This window comes from Pelophylax lessonae, assembly GCF_965119305.1.
Source record: "Pelophylax lessonae genome assembly, chromosome: 4".
Lineage (NCBI taxonomy): Eukaryota > Metazoa > Chordata > Amphibia > Anura > Ranidae > Pelophylax > Pelophylax lessonae.
Genome location: NC_138771.1, coordinates 26,683,455 through 26,704,762, shown reverse-complemented (window position 1 = coordinate 26,704,762; position 21,308 = coordinate 26,683,455). Strand labels below are relative to the sequence as shown.

The 21,308-nt window shown below is 45.0% G+C and overlaps 1 protein-coding gene across 1 annotated transcript in view; it reads left to right on the top strand.

Moving 5' to 3' along the window:
- The window catches only part of CERS3 (ceramide synthase 3), a 160,713-nt gene that overhangs the window by 110,464 nt on the left and 28,941 nt on the right, over positions 1-21,308 (top strand). Inside the window, exons 4-7 of the mRNA XM_082253062.1 lie at positions 13,418-13,475; positions 15,854-15,904; positions 18,113-18,205; positions 20,538-20,666. Of these exons, the coding sequence (XP_082109188.1) occupies positions 13,418-13,475; positions 15,854-15,904; positions 18,113-18,205; positions 20,538-20,666 (331 nt within the window). The remainder of the gene's footprint in view (positions 1-13,417; positions 13,476-15,853; positions 15,905-18,112; positions 18,206-20,537; positions 20,667-21,308) is intronic.

Genomic DNA, 21,308 nt, shown 5'->3' with positions numbered 1-21,308 from the left:
TCATCGGATCGGATAGCAGCGGTTGTCAGCGGAGATGTCTCATAAGGATGCATGGAGCATCTGATCAGGTCCGTCTGAAAAACTGACAGGCGGATCGGATCGTCCGTGTGAAAGGTGCCTTAGGGAGATTTACTAAAACAAGCACACAGAATGTGGAGCAGCAGTGCATGGTAACCAATCAGCGTCTAACTTCAGCTTGTTCAATTAGGGTTTGCAATAAAACCTGGAAGCTGATTGGTTACTATGCAGAGCTGCACCAGATGCTGTATGTTCCAGTTTAAGGCCAGGTTCACACTGAAGCGAATTGGATTCAGGTTTACCCGCATCCAAATCGCATTACAGGAGAGTGTGACTGGCTCTCAATGGAGACGGTTCACACACCTCCGGTTGGCCGCGGAGTGTACTGGAAAAGGGTCCTGTGCGTCTTTGGCTCCGTTTTAGAAGCAAATACAGGCAAAAATTTGGACATGAATCGCACCTGAAATGGTGAACAGACACGCACCGGACCCCAGGCACAAACCTGCGGTTCGTGTGAACCCGGCCTTTGTAAACCTCCCCCACTGTATATATCTAGAATGAGCAATATGGATTCATTTACAGTGGGGAAAATGTATTTGATCCCCTGCAGATTTTGTAAGTTTCCCCACTTACAAAGAAATTAAGGGTCCATAATTGTTATCATAGGTATTTTTTAAATAATAGAGAAAGAATATCAACCAAAAAAGCATAAAAAACACACAATACAAATGTTATAAATTGAGTTGCAGTTCAGTGAGTAAAATAAGTATTTGATCCCCAAGCAAAACATGACTTAGTACTTGGTGGAGAAACCCTTGCTGGCAAACACAGAGGTAAGACATTTCTTGTAGTTGGTTACCAGGTTTGCACACATCTCAGGAGAGATTGTGGTAATTTTTTTGCTCAGGGATCGAATACTTCTTTTAGGCCTCTTTCACACGGAGCGGACCGTATTGTGATCCGCTCCGGCTTTTTTTTTTTTTTTTTACGGACACAGATGACACTTGTCTCATCCAGTCCGTATGTCCGCATGTCATCCCATCCATTTGCAGATGATATACGGACATAATGTAAGTCTATGGGATTGCGGATGACACCGCTGACATCCGATTTTGAGTCCTTTCCGTTTTCTAACCACTTGCCGACCAGTCACTGGTACTGTACTGCGGCAAAGTGTCTCGATTCGGTCGCTGGACTCCTCCCCCTGTAGGCGGCGCTCGCGCACCGCCGGAGGCGCGCTCCCGCTGTTTTCAGTCACAGCGGGAGTTGGGCCAGGAGAGGAGCGGCGGTGATCGTCGCTGCTCTTCCCCGATCGTCGGGGAATCGAATTTGGAGATCCGCCCGCTTGTGTAAACAGAGCGGGCGGATCTCCTAAGTGACAGATTGCAGTGTTCAGCATAGCTGAACCTGCGATCTGTCCCTGTGTCACTCAGTCACCTCCCCCCACACGTCAGTAAGCACCAGGCATACATTAACCCCTCCCTCTCCAATAAAGTTACCCCCTTCCCTGCCAGTGTCATTTTTACAGTAACAGTGCATATTTATAGCACTGATTACTGTAGAAATGTCACTGGTACCCCCAAAAGTGTCAAAAATGTCAGTCAAGGGTCCGATCTGTCCACCGCAATGTCGCAGTCCCGCAAAAAAAATCACAGATTGCCGCCATTACGCCTTAAAAAAAAAAAAAAACACCAAAAATGACAGAAATCTTTCCCTTAGATAGTAAACGCAATAACTTTTGCGCAAACCAATCAAAATACGCTTATTGTGATTTTGTTTACCAAACATAGGTAGCAGAAAACAAATTGGCCAAAAATGTAAAAAATTTTTGATTTTTACATTTTTTTGGGGGGAATTTCATATAAAAAAATGTTAAAAATATTGTTTTTTTCAAAATTGTAGCTGTTTTTTTGTTTATAGCGCAAAAAGTAAACATCGCACAGGTGATCAAATACCACCAAAAGAAAGCTCTGTTTGTGGGAAAAAAAGGACGTAAATTTCGCTTGGGTACGGCGTCGCATGACCGCGCAATTGTCAGTTAAATTCGCACAGCGCCGAATCGCTAAAAGTGGCCCAGACGTAAGACAGCAAAATCCTCCGGTGGTAAAGTGGTTAAACGGAAGAAAAATAGGGTTCTGTTCCGTTTCCAAAAAACGGAACAGAACTGAAAGGACGCAAATCGGATGTCAGCGGATGCATTATGTCCGTATATCACCCGCAAACGGATGGTGTGATATACGGACATACGGAGCGGCCGTGTGAAAGAGGCCTAACTCCCTGAACTGCAACTCAATTTATAACATTTGTATCATGTGTGTTTTCTGGATAATATTCTGTCTCTATCATTTAACCAGCTCTGGACCGGAAGGATTTTCCCCCTTAAATGACCAGGCCATATTTGGGATTCGGCACTGCGTTACTTTAACGGACAATTGCGCGGTCGTGCGACGCTGTACCCAAATAAAATTGATGTCCTTTTTTTCCCCCATAAATAAAGCTTTCTTTTGGTGGTATTTGATCACCTCTGCGATTTTTATTTTTTGCACTATAAACAATAAAAGAGCGACAATTCTGGAAAAAAAAAAAAATGTTTACATTCTGTTATATAACATTCCCCCTCCCAAAAAAAATTTAAAATCAACATTTTTTTAACATTCTAGGCCAATTTGTTTTCTGCTACATATTTTTGGTAAAAAAAAAAAACGCAATAAGTGTATTTTGATTGGTTTGCGCAAAAGTTATCGCGTCTACTAATTACAGGAAAGATGTAATTTTTATTGTTTTTTTTGTTTTTTTTTTTTACTAGTAATGGCGGCGATCTGCAATTTTTTTTTTTTTTTTTTGCGGAACTGCAATGTTGCGGCGGACAGATCGGACCCCTGGCTGACATTTTTGACACTTTTGGGGGGACCAGTGACATTACTACAGTAATCAGTGCTAAAAAAATATGCTCTGTTACTGTAATAATGACACTGGCAGGGAAGGGGTTAACACAGTAAGGCCCCTTTCACACAGATGGATTGTTCAGATCCGCCTGTCAGTTTTTTTGGCAGAACTGAACGGTCCCCCCACGCATCTCTATGGGGCATCGGATGTCAGCGGAGACATGTCCACTGATATCCAATCCGATCCGTCAAATCTGGACGGATGGAAACCCTATTTTCCATCCGCCCAGCAGATCCGATGGGATGGGATGAGAATGGACAGACGGTCCGTTCCCATCCGATTCCCCCATAGAGATGCATTGGGACCTGACAGCTGTGTCTCCGCAAACAGCGCGGAGAACAGCTGTCATCCTCCTGCTCAGCAGGGGGTCGGCGGATCGATCCCCCGCTGAGAAATATGTAGTCCGTCCGACGGACTCCATGTGTAAAAGAGCCCTTAGTGAAGGTGTTAAATGTGTACCTAGGGGCGTATTTCTAACTGTATGGGGGCTGGGTTTGTGAAATGATCACAGAGACCTGTGATTCTATATAGAAGGATCACAGGCACTCTGTGATCATTCCAGGGAGAAGAATGGTCAGCTGTGTTTACAACAGCTGACTGTTCTCTCTCAGCGGGGAGCGATTGCGGGTATCAGGCAGCAATCGTAGCCGCCTGTCCCGTGCATCAGAGTCCCCGCTGACGAGCGTGGCTGGGAGTGTGCCGGCGGTGGCGTGCGCTCGCCCCCTAGCTGCAGTGACCGATGTATACCTACGTCGGTTCGCGCAGGAGAGCCGCCCTGCCACAGTGTAAGTGGTTAAAATACACCTATGATAAAAATTATAGACCCTTCATTTCTTTGTAAGTGGGCAAACTTACATAATCTGCAGGGGATCAAATATTAATTTTCCCCTGTAGATGTAATTAGGTTGTCACTTTCTATGCAGGGCACAGGTTTGTCTGTGAGCCGGAGCAGAATACATAGAAATCCTCACTGACACTGAACTATTCAGCCAGCTATTTCTGCTGAATGTGCAGGGGGGGTGACCACACCCTGCTGGCAGAGCCAGGCCTGTGATTCAGCACCGCTCTCCTTCGGCTCATCATGTGCTGTAAATAGCTCTAAGCCCAGAAAGGAAACACTCTATCACTGGCTTCCCCATGGGATTTACACAAGACAGCTACAGTGCATCCTGGGATTCAACCTAGACCGTTTTATTCCTTTCTTGGGTGACGTTGGACTGCGGATCGCTCGCTGTGAAGTGATTATTTCCAGTGCAGTTTATGACCTGTATCAGTTACAGAGATCTTTTTCACACCTTGTAAAACTTCTCAGAGCGATAACAAAACATTTACAGTGCTGGCAATTTCTCATTGCAGTGCTGATCACAAGTGATAACCAAATAAGTTGTATTTCTTGCAAATATTGGGTCTCCTGGGGCAGTTGCTTAACTTTATTTTGTAATATTAAAGTGGTTTTAAAGAGTGAAGTAAACCATAACTTTTTTTTTTTTTTCCCTGCAAAGTAAATGCTTAATGTGCTAGTATGCATCGCGGCCTAGACAGTGGAGCCCCTCCTCATCCCCTGGTGCTTACTCCTGGATCTTTTCACTTCCTGATCACCGCACGTAGAGTGCAGATTATGCTGGTGGCTGCAGGTACCGGTTTCTGCTGGGTGGTGAGTCTGGTGGGGTTCTCTCCCTCTCTGCTGAGGATTGCTTGGTGCTTGTGCCTGGCAATCGTGTGGTGCTGCCAGCGCGTTGGGGGTTTTCCCTTTTGCAGTGTTTTTACATTTTTTGTGGGGTCCCTCTGGTGACTCATGGAGTCTTTAGAGCACATCTCCCCACCTGATTCCCTCTTTGAAGCTGCGGAGATCTCCGAGTCCCAACCATCCATCGATGCACTGACGGCGGCCCTAGAGTCCTTTGTGTCCCGGGTGGAGGTGGCTTTTGGGCGACGGGCTAGCAAAAAGCGCCCCCTGCTTTCCCCTGTCTCATCTGTCTCCTGCCATCCAGTGCGGCCAAGATGTTTCCTTTCCCCGCCTATTTTAACAAAATTGTCGCTAAAGAGTGGGGACGACCAAAGCGTCCCCTTGGGTTCCCTTAGTGGTTTTCTAGGCGTTACACCTATGAGTAGTCCCTTCTTAAGAAGTGGACTGTTCCACCAGTGGTGGACCCCCTGGTTTCTAGATTGAACAAGGCAACCATGATTCTGGTTGAAGAGTCCCCGGCCTTTAAGGATCCGGCTGACAGGAAGGTGGAGGCTGTGGCCTGCAAAATGTACACTCTGGCTGGTTCAGCACTGAGGCCGGTATTCACCATTGCACTGGTGTCGCAAACTCTGACCGAGTGGGCTAAGCTTTTACGCCATGACCTAGAGGGAGAACAGCTCCCCCCTGCTTTTGTGGAGCTGGCGGACCAGCTGGTCCAGGGGCTGCAGTTTATCTGTGATGCCTCTGGATGCGGCTCCCCTAGTGGCTCGGCTCTCTGTTTCGGCAGTGGTCCTTCAGCATATCTTTTGGCTCAAATGCTGGTCTGCGGACCAGACTTCTAAAAAGGCCTTGACTGATCTTCCCTTTCAAGGAGATCGCCTGTTAGGAGCTACCCTGGATGATGACATTAAAGGTCTCACAGGGGGAAAGAGTGCTTTTCTTCCACAGGCTACTACGGGCAAGGAACCTCGTTGTAGGCGTGGGCCCTCCTTCTCGGCCCATAAGAAGTTTTCTGAGTCTCCTACTGCTCTGGTGGACAACCTGGAAATCACCATACGAACTCTGCGGGAGTTCGGCTAGATTCTGAATTTTCACAAGTCTGCTCTGGTTCCCTCCATAAAGCTGGACTTTCTGGGTCTGACTCTGGACTCGCCCTTGGCCAGAGTGTTCCTTCCTATGGACAAACACCAGAAATTGCAGGCTGCAATTCGTCTCCTGCTGTCCAGCAGAAGGTCATCCCTCCGGACTTGCATCCAGGTACTGGGCCTGATGGTGTTTACCTTGAGGCGGTCCTGTTTGCACAGTTCTTTACAAGGTCCCTTCTGGCCTTTTGAGACAAGACTCCGCCGTCTCTGGACAATCAGATCCGGCTGAGCCGAGGAACGAAGGAGTCCGATATGGTGGTTTCGTTCTCCGGCTCTATATCTTGGAGAATCCTTCCTCCCCTTGTATTGAACAGTGATCACCACGGATGCCAGCCTGTCTGCCTGGGGAGGCATCCTCGGCAAACATTCTGCTCAGGGGATCTGGACACTGGAAGAGTCCAGACTACCAATCAATGTATTGGAACTCTGAGCGATCAGTCTGTGTCTGGACCATTGGACGGACGTCTTCAGGGATGTCCAGTGCGCATTCATTCGGCCAATGCCACGGCTGAGGCTTATGTCAATCACCAGGGGAGCACAAGAAGTGTCCTGGAGGTAGCCGGCATAAGGGGGCAGATCAGTTCATTCCAGCCCTCTCTGCCGTACACATTCCCGGGGTGAAAAACTGGCAGGCAGATTACCTCAGTCGGCAGGCATTGGACCAAGGGGAGTGGTCCCTTCATCCGGAGGTGTTTCATTAGTTGTGTCTCCAGTGGGGCATCCCCTAGGAGGATCTGTTGGCGTCTTGGCTCAACAGAAAGGTACAGAGGTTTGTGGCTCGGTCACGGGATCCCACAGATGTGCTGGTGCCCCGTGGGGTCAGTATCGTCTGATTTACGCCTTCCCTCCTCTCAAGCTTCTGCCAAGACTTCTACGCAGGTTCGAGTTAGAAGGGATTCCGGTCATCTTAGTGGCTCTGGACTGGCCTTGCTAGGCTTGGTACGCCGATCTGATGCAGGTGGTCGCCGACGTTCCTTGGAGGCTTGCTCTCAGGGAGGATCTGCTGTCCCAAGGACCAATCCTCCATCCTGCTTTACAGTCGCTGGCTTTTATGGCTTGGCTGTTGAACGCCAGGTGCTGAAATATAGAGGTTTATCTGAGTCGGTGATTCCTACGCTAGGAAATCTACTTCTAGGAAGATCTACCATTGTACGCGGAAGAGGTACATTGCGTAATGTGTGTCTTTTGAAGTTCATTCTCGCTCCTTCTCGGTGGCTCGGATCTTGACCTTCCTTCAATTGGGGGGGGGGGGGGGGGTTGAACACAAAATGGCCTCGAGTACCATCAAGGTGTCGGCTTTGGCGATCTTCTTCCAACGACCCTTGGCCACACACTCCCTGGTGCGTACCTTTCTTCAGGGTGTCCGACATTTGGTTCTCTAGTGCGGTCTCTGTTTCTGCCTTGGCACCTCAGTTTGGTGCTTTCGGTCCTCCAGAAGCCTCCCTTTGAGACTCTTCCGGAGATTCCCTTGTTTATGTTGTCTCAGAAGGTGGCTTTTTAGGTGGCTATTACCTCTGAGCGCAGGGTGTCGGAACTGGGGGTGTTATCCTGTCATTCACCTTACCAGGTGATTCACAGAGATAAGGTGTTTCTTTACCTCTGTTCCTCCCAAAGGTTGTCTCTGATTTTCATTTAAATGAAGACATTGTGTTGCCTTCGCTGTGTCCCAGGCCTAAACATCCAAAGGAAATTGCCTTGCATGCCTTGAATGTGGTCCGGGCAATTAGGGTGTACTTGGCAGCTACGGAGTCTTTTAGGAAGTCAGACTCACTATCTGTTATTAAGGGATGGGCCTCGGAAAGGGTTGCCCGCTTCCTCTGCGACCATTTCCAGATGGATCAGTCAGACTGTTATTCAGGCCGATTCCATCAGGGGATAGGTTCCTCCTTTCCCTGTCAAGGCACACTCTACTCGGGCGCTTAGTTCCTCCTGGGCCTTCCATCATCGGGCATCAGTGGTGTAGGTTTGCAAGGTGGCCACCTGGTTGTCGGTGCACACTTTCACACAGTTTTATAAAGTGGATGTGTTGGCATCTGCGGATGCTTCTTTTGGCCGCAAGGTTTTACAGGCTGGTGTTTAGAGGACCTGATCCTCTTTGAGGGTGTATTGTTTTTTTCAGGTGGGCTCCAGTTGTTTTTGGTTGAGCTCCTGTTGCCTGGTTGAGCTACGGTTTAGCCTTGGGAATTTTTTTGCTGTTCCCACCCCTCATGTTTAACACTGCTTTGGGACGTCCCAATGGTTGTGAAGATCAGGAGCTGTGTCCGTCAATGAGCAAAAGAGAAAGTGGGATTTTTGACTTAACGTAAAATCCATTTCTCTGATGTTCATTGGCGGACACAGCACCCACGCCTCTGTGGAGTTGTAATTCTTCTAACATTGCATGTAACTAAACTGAGTACCTCTAGCAGAGAGAGGGAGTATACCCCCTGGGACTGCCCATGAGGCGTAGCCAAACTTTTTCTGCATAGTGTCCTACTCCTGTCAGTCAATGAACATCAGAGGAATGGATTTTACGGTAAGTCAAAAATCCCCATTTTTTTTTTTTTTCAATTGGATACGTTTTGTAGCAGAAAGTAAAAAAAAAAAAACAATATTTTTCAGGTTTTTTTTTTCAAAATTTTCAGTCTTTTTTCGTTTATATTGCAGAAAAAAATAAAATACATACCCAGTGGTGATCAAATACCACCAAAAGAAAGCTCAATTTGTGTGAAACTAATTCTATAAATTTTGTTTGGGTACAGTGTTGCATGACTATGCAATTGCCAGTTAAAGTAGCGCAGTGGTGAATAGCAAAATATTGCCTGGTCATGAAGAGGGGGGGGGGTAAAACCTTCCGGAACTGAAGTGGTTAATGCGGTCATAAGTGGTCTCCCTAAATATTATTCTGTGTGTCGGTGACATAAACAGACTCCTTTTGCCTTTTGATTTGCTAAGTGTTTGTGTCAGTAGGCACCATACTGCTTTATATCTGGAGGTACCATACTGCCTAATAACGGGAGGTACCATACTGCCTAATATCGGGGAGGTACCATACTGCCTAATATCGGGGAGGTACCATACTGCCTAATATCGGGGAGGTACCATACTGCCTAATATCAGGGAGGTACCATACTGCCTAATATCGGGAGGTACCATACTGCCTAATAACGGGAGGTACCATACTGCCTAATATCGGGGAGGTACCATACTGCCTAATATCGGGGAGGTACCATACTGCCTAATATCGGGGAGGTACCATACTGCCTAATATCGGGGAGGTACCATACTGCCTAATATTGGGGAGGTACCATACTGCTTTTATATTGGGAGGCACCATACTGCTTTATATCGGGAGGTACCATACTGCTTTATATCAGGAGGTACCATACTGTTTTATATCTGGAGGTACCCGACTGCTTTATATCGGCAGGTACCATACTGCTTTATATCGGCAGGTACCATACTGCTTTATATTGGGAGGTACTATACTGCTTTATATCGGGAGATACCATACTGCTTTATGTCGGCAGATACCATACTGCTTTTATATTGGGAGGTACTATACTGCTTTATATCGGCAGGTACCATACTGCTTTATATCGGCAGGTACTATACTGCTTTATATCGGCAGGTACCCTACTGCTTTATATCGGCAGGTACCCTACTGCTTTATATCGGCAGGTACCCTACTGCTTTATATCGGCAGGTACCATACTGCTTTATATCGGCAGGTACCATACTGCTTTATATCGGCAGGTACCATACTGCTTTATATCGGCAGGTACCATACTGCTTTATATCAGGAGGTACCATACTGCTTTATATCGGCAGGTACTATACTGCTTTATATCGGCAGGTACTATACTGCTTTATATCGGCAGGTACTATACTGCTTTATATCGGGAGGTACTATACTGCTTTATATCGGGAGGTACTATACTGCTTTATATCGGGAGGTACTATACTGCTTTATATCGGGAGGTACTATACTGCTTTATATCGGGAGGTACTATACTGCTTTATATCGGCAGGTACTATACTGCTTTATATCGGGAGGTACTATACTGCTTTATATCGGGAGGTACTATACTGCTTTATATCGGGAGGTACTATACTGCTTTATATCGGGAGGTACTATACTGCTTTATATCGGGAGGTACTATACTGCTTTATATCGGCAGGTACCATACTGCTTTATATCTGCAGGTACTATACTGCTTTATATCGGCAGGTACTATACTGCTTTATATCAGCAGGTACTATACTGCTTTAAATTGGGAGGTGCCTTACTGCTTTATATTGGCAGATACTATAAGGCTAAAATAGGAAACTTTTACTGTGGCACTTTTATTTGTCAAGTAGTCAAAATATAAATTGCTGTCTGGCTGATGCATAGATCCGCGCTCCAGCAAGCAGCCTGCAGAGGGATCTGGAAGGGAAGTTTTCCATTACGCTAACTGACTTTAAGGGCCTCAAATTTAATGTAGTGTAACTAGAGACAGCATGAGCCCTCTGGGGGCTGTAATTACCTATCACCAGAGGAGCAATCAGACGTAATTTCTCCATGGAATGCTACACTTGCCAAGAGCCACATTAATTTCCTTCTATAGACAATGGGCACATGGGGGTGAAGCCCCCCTCCATCAGCTTGTGTAAGGTTTAATCATCAAATGATTATATAGATGGAATGAGAGCTCAGCGATGGAAGACAATAATAAGATTGCTGAGTGATCTGTATTACAAAGTATAACAGGAGACTGCATAGATGATCTAAGATTATTACTGATTGGAATGGAGCGTATCTGTTGTTCTCATGATTTTTCTTTTGAAATACTAATCAAGATTGCAGATGATTAACAACTTAATTTCCTCCGCTTTTCATACACAACCTCCCGCCTCTTTGATATTGGAAGAATTGTAGGGAAGTAATATATCTAATATTTTTTTTCCGGGACTTTGTCAAGTACACAAGACTCACATTATCCATATATACAGCTTAAAGCGATACTTCACTGTATCTGAGCACCGCCAACTGCGAGCGATATTTCATTCATTTTTAATATCAAAGCAGACCCCCACCCATCCATGTCTCCATTCTGCTTAGAAAAACACTCCCCTAGCATTTTTTGCCGCAACCATCTAAAGTAAGGGCAGGTGATTTATGAAGCACTTACTGCCTGTAATCCATTTGCCCTTAGCTCAGGCATGGAGGGAGCGTGCTTAGCGGACAAAGCCCCTCCTTCAGATGAAAGAAAAAAAGCCCATGAAGGTCCCTTAGAATTTATTACATCATTTTGGCCTAGGCCAGAAACTAGGAAGCATCTGAAGAAATGTAAAAAATGTTTAAAACAAGTAAATGCAACATACCACCTTATCTATTTACTAAGGCTATATTCACATCTCCAGAGTCTCACGATTTCCAGGAGTGTGACTAATGCAATTTTTGGTGCGATTTTGATCCGACTTTACATTCTATGGATCAAAGTCGCATCAAAAGTTGCCCCAAAGTAGCACAGGCACTGTAAGTTGCACTGATTTGAATGGGTGCCATTGAAAAGAATGTGGTGCCACTTGTCATGCAACTTTGATGTCCAAAGTCACATCAGTGTGAATAAAGACAATTGCTAGCAGCATAGAGTTTAAAGTATTTAATGTGTTTTTTCAATGACAATGGGCCAGACTAGTAGGGTAGGGGGGCGCATGCCACGGCTGTGCTGTGATTTGACACAGCACAAGCCGATCAGCGGGTGTCGCCCATTAGATGTCCACCGGCACCCAGTGATAGACGAGGAGAGTTAAGGAAGGAAAGAAGGCAGAGCTCTGTTCTTACGGGGATAGGATGGGTTTTGTGTCCCTGCAAAGCAGGGAATAAAATCCATCTCTTCCCTAAGTAAAAGCAGCAAACATAGTAAACACAAACACTGGTTAGACACACATTTAACCCTTTAGTCGCCCCTGATGTTAGCCCCTTCCCAGCCAGTGTCATTAGTACATTGACAGTGCAAATTTTTTTTAACATTGATCACTGTATTACTGCCACTGGTGCCCACAAAGACTGTCCGCTGCAATATCGCAGTCTCACTATAAGTCACTGATCCCTGCTATTACTAGTATAAAAAAAAAATCCAGTATACAGTAAACCCCGCTCCATCCCGGTTCAGTTTTTGTGGTCCCGGTATATTGCGTTTTTTTCTGTAATGTTATTTTATTATATAAATCATTGAAAGTGAAATATTTTTGTGTTTTCCATAGCTCTTGCTATGTCTCTCAGTATCTTTTATGTGTTTAAATGAGTTTCTATAGTTTTAAAAGTGTGTTTAGAGACCTTAAAATGGTTTTAAAAGTACAGTGGTAGTAAAAAAAAACATGCCTACAGTCTATTTTAATAGGGTTTTTCTATTTCGCGGATTTTCACTTTTCGCTGGTGGGTCCAGAACGTAACCGCCGCGATGGAGGGGGGTTTTCTGTATATCCCATAGTTTGTAGATGCTATAACGTTTGCGCAAATAAATATATATACCTTTATTGGAATTTTTTTTTACCAAAAACAAAGTAGAATAAATATTGACCTAAATTTATGAAGAAATTCGATTTTTTAATTTTTTTTTATGGAATATGTTTTGTAGCAGAAAGTGAAAAATATTGTTTGTTTTTTCAAAATTGTCGGTCTTTTTATTTATATGCGTTTATAGCGTGAAAAATAAAAACCGCAGAGGTGATCAAATACCACCAAAAGAAAGCTCTATTTGTGGGGAAAAATGACATAGATTTCATTTGGGTACAGTGCATGCCGCATGATTGTTAAAGTAACGCAGTGTCGTATCGCAATAAATGTCCTGTCATAAAGGGGGTGAATCTTCTGGAGGTCAAGTGGTTATAATGCTGTGCTAACCCCCAGGCAGTGGCCATGTCGCGTGCCTGCTGGAAGATTCACCGTCTTGCATAATGTGATTTTGCCTTAAAGTGGAGCTCCGCCCAAAAGGGGAAGCTCCGCTTGTTTGCTTTTCTCCCCCTCTGCTGCCACTTTTGGCACCTTACGGGGGGGGGGGGGGGGATACCTGTCAAAACCAGGTATCCGCTCCCACTTCCGGGTAAGATCGTCACAATCATTGTGCTGCCTTCTGGGAGACATACAGGTCCCGGAAGACAGTGGGACCATTTAGAAAGCACAGCGTGACGTGCGCAGTAGAAAACAGGCTTTGAAGCCACCAGGCTTCCCTTCCTGTTTCCCTTGGTGAAGATGCCGACTCCTGAACCCGGAGCCGATGGACGGATCGGCTTGGGGTGCCGAAATCGCAGGATCCCTGGACAGGTAAGTGTCCTTATATTAAAAGTCAGCGGCTACAGTATTTGAGGCTGCTGACTTTTTTATTTTGGAATTCTGGAACTCCTCTTTTAGGACCTTTTGTGGTTGTTTTCTTTTGTCTCGCTCATATGGAGCATGATTTTATTTTATTTTATTGTAATTTTTTGTAAACAAATTTAAATAAAGAATTGAAAAAAATCATGTTGATTAGGAGAGTTTAGTTCCGCTTACAATACAATAGGTCTGCTAAATCTGGAAGCATTGCTTTTTTTTCACAAGTATAAGGCAGCAAAAGAGATTTCTCTCTGAACTCACAGTGATCTGTTCCCCTTTCAGCTGGAGGTTCGCCTTCTACCTGTGCGCTTTGATTGGAGGAGTCGCCGTCCTGTATGATGTAAGTCACATGTTGTGTCTCATGTTTGCCTAGACAGTACATCATTGGTGGAAGATGAAACCTGTATGAAAGCTTGGTAGAAATTTTCCCACTTAGGCTGGCCTTAGACGGTTCAAATTTTGGCTGGTTCAGCAGGAACCGGCCGAGATTGGAACCGTTAATGGGCAGGCTGAATGTACCAAGTCGATTGATCCATCAACTTGGGCGCAACCAGCCTGCCTGATTCTATTGTGATTATCGCTAGCGGCTGCTATAGCCGCTAGCATCAATCACTGTCTTCTCCTGGCAGGGGCAGTTTCCCTCCCCCCCCCCTCACTGGGAGCATACAATGACGTGGCAGAAGGGATTCCCCTTTCAGCACTGTCTGTGTTGATGGAGAATTCGTGAAAATTTCAGGTTGCAGGAAATAAATTTGCAGCCTGTATGGCCTGTCTAAGGCTCCATTCACATTTGTTCAACTCCAAAGTCAAGCGACTTTGACGCAACTTTAAATGGGGGCGACTTGGATGTGACTTGTCCCTCTGCAAAGTCGAACAACTGTTGCATGTAAAACATTCAGGTATGACTTTCATGCAACTTTTGGGGGTTAACATTGAAATCTATGGCCCTCAAGTTGCATTAAAGTTGGACCAAAATAGTGCAGTGGGCTGTGTAAAGGTTAAATCTTTATTCCTTAATTCACATTTTTTGGTTACAAATTGTCCCTTTGCACCTCAACTTGTTTCAGTCCACTATATTTCCTGGTAACCAGTCTTATGACCCTTTTCAGACGAATGTTGTGATCTGGTCTGCATGTCCATTTTCAGGCCGACCCAATCTGAACATTTATTCTCCTCTATGAAACGGTGGTTGTAAACTGACATGTGTCCATTTACACCCAGCTACACCCAGTCCGATCCGCTAAAAACAGACGGATGGCGTTCCCCTTCCGTCCAGCAGATCAGATCAAATGGCAGTCAGGAGTAAACGGACAGACTGTTTGTTTACATCTGACTGCCCATAGAGGAGAGCAGGCAGTGTCCGCTCTGCATAAGCTGAGTGGACACAGACCTGCTCAGCGGGTATCAGTGGACAGATACCTTGCTGAACAAACGGATCAAAGGCGGAGTCCACCTCATGTGAAAGGAACATATAAGTTATCCTTGTAGGTGAGAAATCTGCTACTCTATGTGCAGTCTTAAGCCTCGTACACACGCATCGAAAATCGGCAGGGAATTTTCGTCCGACTGATCTGCCGATTTTCGGCTTGTTAGTATGATGCTTCCAACAACCGACTGGTGTGCAGGCTTTAAAATTTTTGTCCGCCGTCAAAACGCGGCCGGTTTTCGTGCAGTCAGTACAGATTTTGACAGGGAAAAATCGAATGAGCAAGTCTGGGCATGCTCAGAGAAGAAAGAACACAAAGAAAGCAAACCAACACATGACATCACTTCTGAAGTAGAATTTTGTCGGGCGAGAAAATTTGTGTGCAGTCTAGGCACATTCCAAACAACAAAACACCAAACGACAAAAGACGGACGTCCGGTCGGCCGATAATCGTTGCGTGTGTACGGGGCTTTAGGGTCCTTTCACGCAGGGGGACTCCACCTGCGATTCACTTGTTCAGCAAGGGATCTGTTCGCTGAGCAGGCTGATGACGGGTCCTCATGCAGAGTGAATACAGACACCGCCCACTCTCCTCTATGAGCGGTAAATGTAAACGGACCGCCTATCCGTTTACACTCGACTGCTTTCCCATCCGATTTGCTTGACAGAAGGGGTACGGATCTCTATCTGTCTGTTTTTATTGGATCGGATTGCATGTTGTCGGTTGTAAATGGGCACAATTCCGTTTACACCCGCTGCACCATAGAGGAGTATGGAGGTTCCGATCGGGTCCGTCTGAATAACTTGACAGATCGGAACATTAATGAGAAAGGTGCCTTAGGCCTCCTTCACATGCCAGGTTACCTGCATACACCAGATTTTTGCAGCTGGAATGACCCGTACATGCAAATGGCAGCGGCCACTCCGCTTATAGAAACAAATGGCAGGCTGACAGCAGCCGCCGCTGTTCACATGTAGCTGCACACCACAGTGCTACCTGCAGTTAGGTAGGCAGTCTGCTGCATCTTAGCTCAGACAACTGTCCCTAACCGCAGGTAACCACTTGGTGTGCAGCTTCATGCGAACTAAAACCATTGAGTTGTCTGGGACCCAAGCAATGTTGGGTTGCCCCTGGCAACAACTATACCTGTATTGATGGGGTTTTATCCCTTCCCCCAACTCCATTCAAAACTTTAAAAAAAAAGGGTTTGTCTTTACATACACTTTAAATATTGAGAGAGATTTTCTGAACACTGTGCTAACCGCTTATTTCTATTATCTTTCTTTTACAGAAACCCTGGTTTTATGATGTGTGGGAAGTGTGGGTAGGCTACCCAAAACAGGTGAGACACTGAAGTACTGATACCGTGTCTGGAACGAAGTGTTTTACCTGGCAAAGATACTGAACACGTTGTTTCAAAAGCTTATATCTAAAGTTAGAAAAACTTGGTGGTGTAAATACCAACAATAACCCGCGCAAAGGATGTGATGGACAAATGAATAAAAAATGTAATAAAAATAAAAATTGTAATAAAAGATACTGAACACATTGTTTCAAAAGCTTATATCTAAAGTTAGCCAATAAAGAGTATCAATTAAAGTTTAGGAAGCTGTGCTTATTGTATTGGCAACTGATGTGGGCTGGGAAACACAGTGCTGGTATGCCAGTCTCGGCATATCACATTGTTTACTCCTTTTTCTTTTTCACATAACTTTGAGATGTCTCAAGTGGAATTTCAATATAATTCTTTTTTTTTTTTTCTTGCATTGGCCAGGAATCGAACCCGGAGCGCCCCCAGAAGTAGCCCAGTTAGCTACCACAGCACTAGCGTACCAATGCCGAATTTCAATATAATTCTAATCACTGCAGCGGCATAGCAATGTGGTAACCGCATGCTGTACACGGCATTGCTGTGTGGTGAAGGGACAGCATAGGAAACAAGGCATTTTGTGTTGTCTGTGACAGCCATTCTCAACTAGGGTTCCTCCAGATGTTGCAAGGGGCTGTAGCTGATTGACTGCCTCCTTGATGGTGCCTTCCTTTTTCCAGGCATTTTTAACACCAAGGATGAGCTCAGGCGTACCCCTTGTAGAAGTGTGGTTGCAGGGCGGAGCATGTCTCCTCTGCCTATTATTGGCTGTCTGCTTTGACAGCTTCTTAGTGGGATAGCTCTGGCAGGTTCTGACTCTTGTCCAAACACACGTGAGCCCATCTCTAATGCAGTATAATGGCACTTTTCCACTGCAAGTACTGGCTCAGCTCCACTCGGCACTGCTTGGCCCAGCTCGGCTCAGTTTGCTTTTCCACTGCGTGGTACGAGTCGGCACTGTATAGGCTCTATTCAGCTCGGTTTGCTTTTCCACTAAAGTAGTAAGTGGGTGGGATTATAACGATTCTCTGACCAATCATTGGCTAGTAGTGACAAACAATCAAGGCTGCATGCAAAGGATTGTGGGATATGGTATAGGTACGGCCCGCTTGGAACCACAACCGAGGTGGTACTGTTTTACCGAGCCGTGCCATGTGGAAAAGCGCCGCTGTACCAAACCGTACCAAACCGTTCTAAAGCTGGATACACACTATCCAACTTTTGTGGTTAGATTTCCTTCAGATTTACCTTTTCTATGTAGTGCAAGGGCTTGCCAGATTGCATACAAATTGAAAGTGTTTAGGTTTGACCTCATATTATATGGTTTTGGTAAGTCTAAAGAAAAAAGTCTTCAGAAAATCTTATAGTGTGTATGGCCCATTACACGTACCATGCAATACCATGCAGTGGAAAAGCACCAAAGCAAACCAAACCGATCCATTCCATGCAGTGGAAAAGCGCCATAAGTGTGGTGGGCGGTCCTGAAACGGGTATACAATGCATCATTTATAATATACACTAAATTACCAAAAGTATTGGGACACCTGCCTTTACACGCACATGAACTTTAATGGCATCCCAGTCTTAGTCTGTAGGGTTTAATATTGAGTTGGCCCAACCTTTGCAGCTATAACAGCTTCAACTCTTCTGGGAAGGCTGTCCACAAGGTTTAGGAGTGTGTCTATGGAAATGATATTAAAAAGTGGTGCTGCGCTCCCATTGGTAATGTGCTAGTATCCCTATAAATCTGTTTGCATAGCAATTTTCAGGATCAGTATATCCTATCAAACCATATATATCATAAACAAAACAAACAATGCATCAGTCCAAAAAGTGTCCTTTGGTATGAATTTGCTTGCATATGCTCAATCTTTCATAAAATACAGGTTTTTAGTTTTGTAGTCTTGTAGCACTCAATAACACAACATAACATCCCGCAAGTACACCCATTTTTAGAATGCATTAAGGTAAAAAAAAAGCCTTGAGGCTATAGAACCACTTTAAGTTTATAGTCTCCGATTTTTCTTTTCTTGTAACGAAATTCCCTTTCAGTTCAGACACTTTCTTCTTTGCTATGGCCCAGTTTGCTGAAATTCTAATTCCCCAGTGTGTGCGTAACATGTTTGCTCAGATAATCTTGGTTGACACGTATTATTTACCTATGTCTTTTGCTATTGGCAGGAAGTGCTATCATCCCAGTACTGGTACTATGTGTTAGAGCTGAGCTTTTATTGGTCCCTGCTGTTCAGTGTGGCCTCGGATGTCAGAAGAAAGGTGAGACAAAATTTCCATTCTAAATACTGTCCTACTGTTTTAAATGTTTCTGTGGTTTTAGTATTGCACTAAATAGTAATCCGATCAGCTACTACCATTCCAGCATATAGCATTGTAAATGTTTCCATCCTCCCATCCAGCAGCTTGTTGTCTGAGTGAAAACAGACAGGAAATCAAAATGCGACCAGAGACTTTGAATGTAAATCCTGCAAGGCTCCTTGTTCACAGGGGAAGCTGAAGGAAATTGGAGGCTTTTATTTTTTGTCTTTGCATAAAATTCAGACTGGATAATGCCAGAAATAAAAAAATAACTACAAAATAACTTTTCCTTTTGTAAGGCCTCGTCCACATGGGCATACCTATACGTACTCCGGTGCGAAGGGCCGTCTTTGCCTGAATGGGATGCAGAGGTGTTCTGCACATTTGTGTGCAGGCAGTCCCATTCATCTCTAAACAGCCGCTGGTCTCTTTGACAGCCATGCAGATGAGGGTGCATGTCCCTGAATGCAGATAGTGTGTATTCGTGAACATGCACCCACATGGCTGTCAATTGGGGACCAGCGTCTGTGTCCATACAGCCACTTTGTCCCAATAGACAAAAAAATGAGTAGCTGCACGAGGGATGCATGGAACACCTACAGTGGCGGAATGCCAGAGCTCAGTCTCTAGTGGGACCTTTGCGACCCTGGTAGTTCCGCCACTGGTGTAAGTAGTTTTTTGTTTTATTATTTCATTATTTTTTTTTACCATTTTATTTATTTGTTTCTTGTTACAATTTTTTTTTATTTAGTATCGGTTCACACTATGGCGATCCGACTTCGGGGGCGACTTTGGCGCGACTTGCACAGACTTCACAAGTCGCTCAGATGTCGCCCCGAAGTAGTACAGGAACTGTTTTCTAAGTCGGAGAGACTTGAGTCGCTCCTATTAGAACGGTTCCCGTAGCACAGAATGGACCGCGACTTGTCAGGTAGTGTAAACCGGGACTTACCGAATGAATGGGCAGGAATGGCTCTATACAGAGGCTTCCTGCTCATTTATAAACCGAGACATAGTAAACACAGCTCCCTGGCCAGGGGGGTCAGGGAAGGACACCGGATCCAAGGACGGCGATAAGGAGGCGGCAGAAGCTGCATGTGGAAGAATCTATGCCCTCCAGTTACCTCCTGCAGCTGCTGAATGTCTGCGGGAGGGAGAGGAGGAGAAGCAGGCATTCAGCAGCTACATGGAGGGATCGGTTCTTCTACATGCCGCCGCTGCCGCCCTCCTATTCAGGAGTATACAGTGGGGCCTCACATGCCCCCTGAGGCATGGGACCAGATCGCAATTGTAACCCCTACATGTACTCCCCTGGTGTGTACGGATAGGTATTCTGTGGGCGTGAGGCCTAAACAACGTTGTATAATAAAGTGGTCTGCATTGTAGAAAACCCAATGCTACAAATGAGAGAAATTTCACCTGTTATAGCTTTTGTTTCTCCTTCCGCATTTCTTATGCAACAACTTCTGCTTTGTTGTGTGGATACAGTAAGGAAAAGTTAGAACCTCTGTTAATTTTCTATTGAAGAGATTTCCCCTCAATTGCTATATGGACTCCTGGGTAGGAAGTGAAGAGTGACACAGACCTACATAAGATAATTCTTAAGTATTGTGGGAAAGAGCTGAAGAACATAATTTTATTCTTTTTCCAAGTTTGGGAAATTCCCCCTCGCCTCTGGGACAAGTAATAAAAGTACAAACAAATGGCAACCATCCCCACCTATAAGTGGTCTTTGCAGTAAAGGGCACATGGAAGGGCGACGCAGGTTAAAAAAACATCAAACATAAATCCCCAGCTCATCTACCAGCAAGCCTGCAACAAGACAAATTACCATAACATTTCACATTAAATACAAGGGGTTTAGTTTTGCACACATTTGCAATTATAAACGCATAAGCTGCAGCGACCAAGTCACCGCACCCCAGTGTACTGTGCAATCCTAACTCTAGAGTTTGGACTGTGTACACTGGGGTTCTGTGATGTGGCCGCTGCAGCTTACGCATATATTTGCAAATGTGTGCAAAACGAAACCCCTTGTTTTTAACGTGAACTGTCAGGTTTGATTCGGTTTGCTGCAGGCTGGCTGGTATGTGAGCTGGGAATTTTTGTTTGTTGTTTTCTGACAGATAATAAAAGCCTGACTGAGATTCTAACCATTACCCTTATAAACACATTTGTTTTCAGGTGCTTCTGTCTTTAAATGGGCACAAAACCCAAATTAGAATGTAAGATTTTGTAAAAACTGTTTAATTTTAAAATCTACCCACAGCTTACAGTTATTTTGTTATTGCAGGATTTTAATGTACAAGTTGTTCATCACTGTGCCACCATCTTTCTGCTGAACTTTTCCTGGACTGTCAAGTATATCCGAGTGGGAACGCTGACTATGTTGGTGCATGATGTCTCTGACGTCTTGCTGGAGGTAAAGTACAGAATGACACAAAATGATTTAAAAGCAGTAGTAAACCGCAGCTTAAAAAAAAAAAAAAAAAAAAAAGGCCCTGCAAGGAAATGTCATAATGTGCTGGTATTCATCACATACTAGCACATTATGCAAGACTTACCTTAAAACAAAGCCCACCAATGGCACGCTGTCACTGCTGGCAGGGCTTCCATCTCCACTTGTCTTCCTTCCGGGTTTGCGGCCTCCAGCTACGTGAGTGGCCGGAGCATGTGTACGGGAGCCTTCGTTTACGGCACAAGCTCAGAAGGTCCGGCGCAGTACGCCAGGCCTTTAGAGCACAAATGTCGGTGACGTCTCCGGCTGTATGTCATGTAAATATCTCCTAAACAGTGCAAGTTTAGGAGATATTCACTGTACCTACAGGTAAGCCTTATTATACGCTTTCCTGTATGTACAATAAAAAAGTGAGTTTACTACCACTTTAAAGGCTTTTTTTTTTTTTTTTAAATAACAAACATGTCATTCTTACCTGCTCTGTGTAATGGTTTTGCACAGTGCACCCCCGATACTCCTCTTCTCGGGTCCCTCACCGGCACTCTTGGCCCCTCCCACCATCTGAATGCCCCCAGAGCAAGCAGCTTGCAATGAGGGCACCCAAAC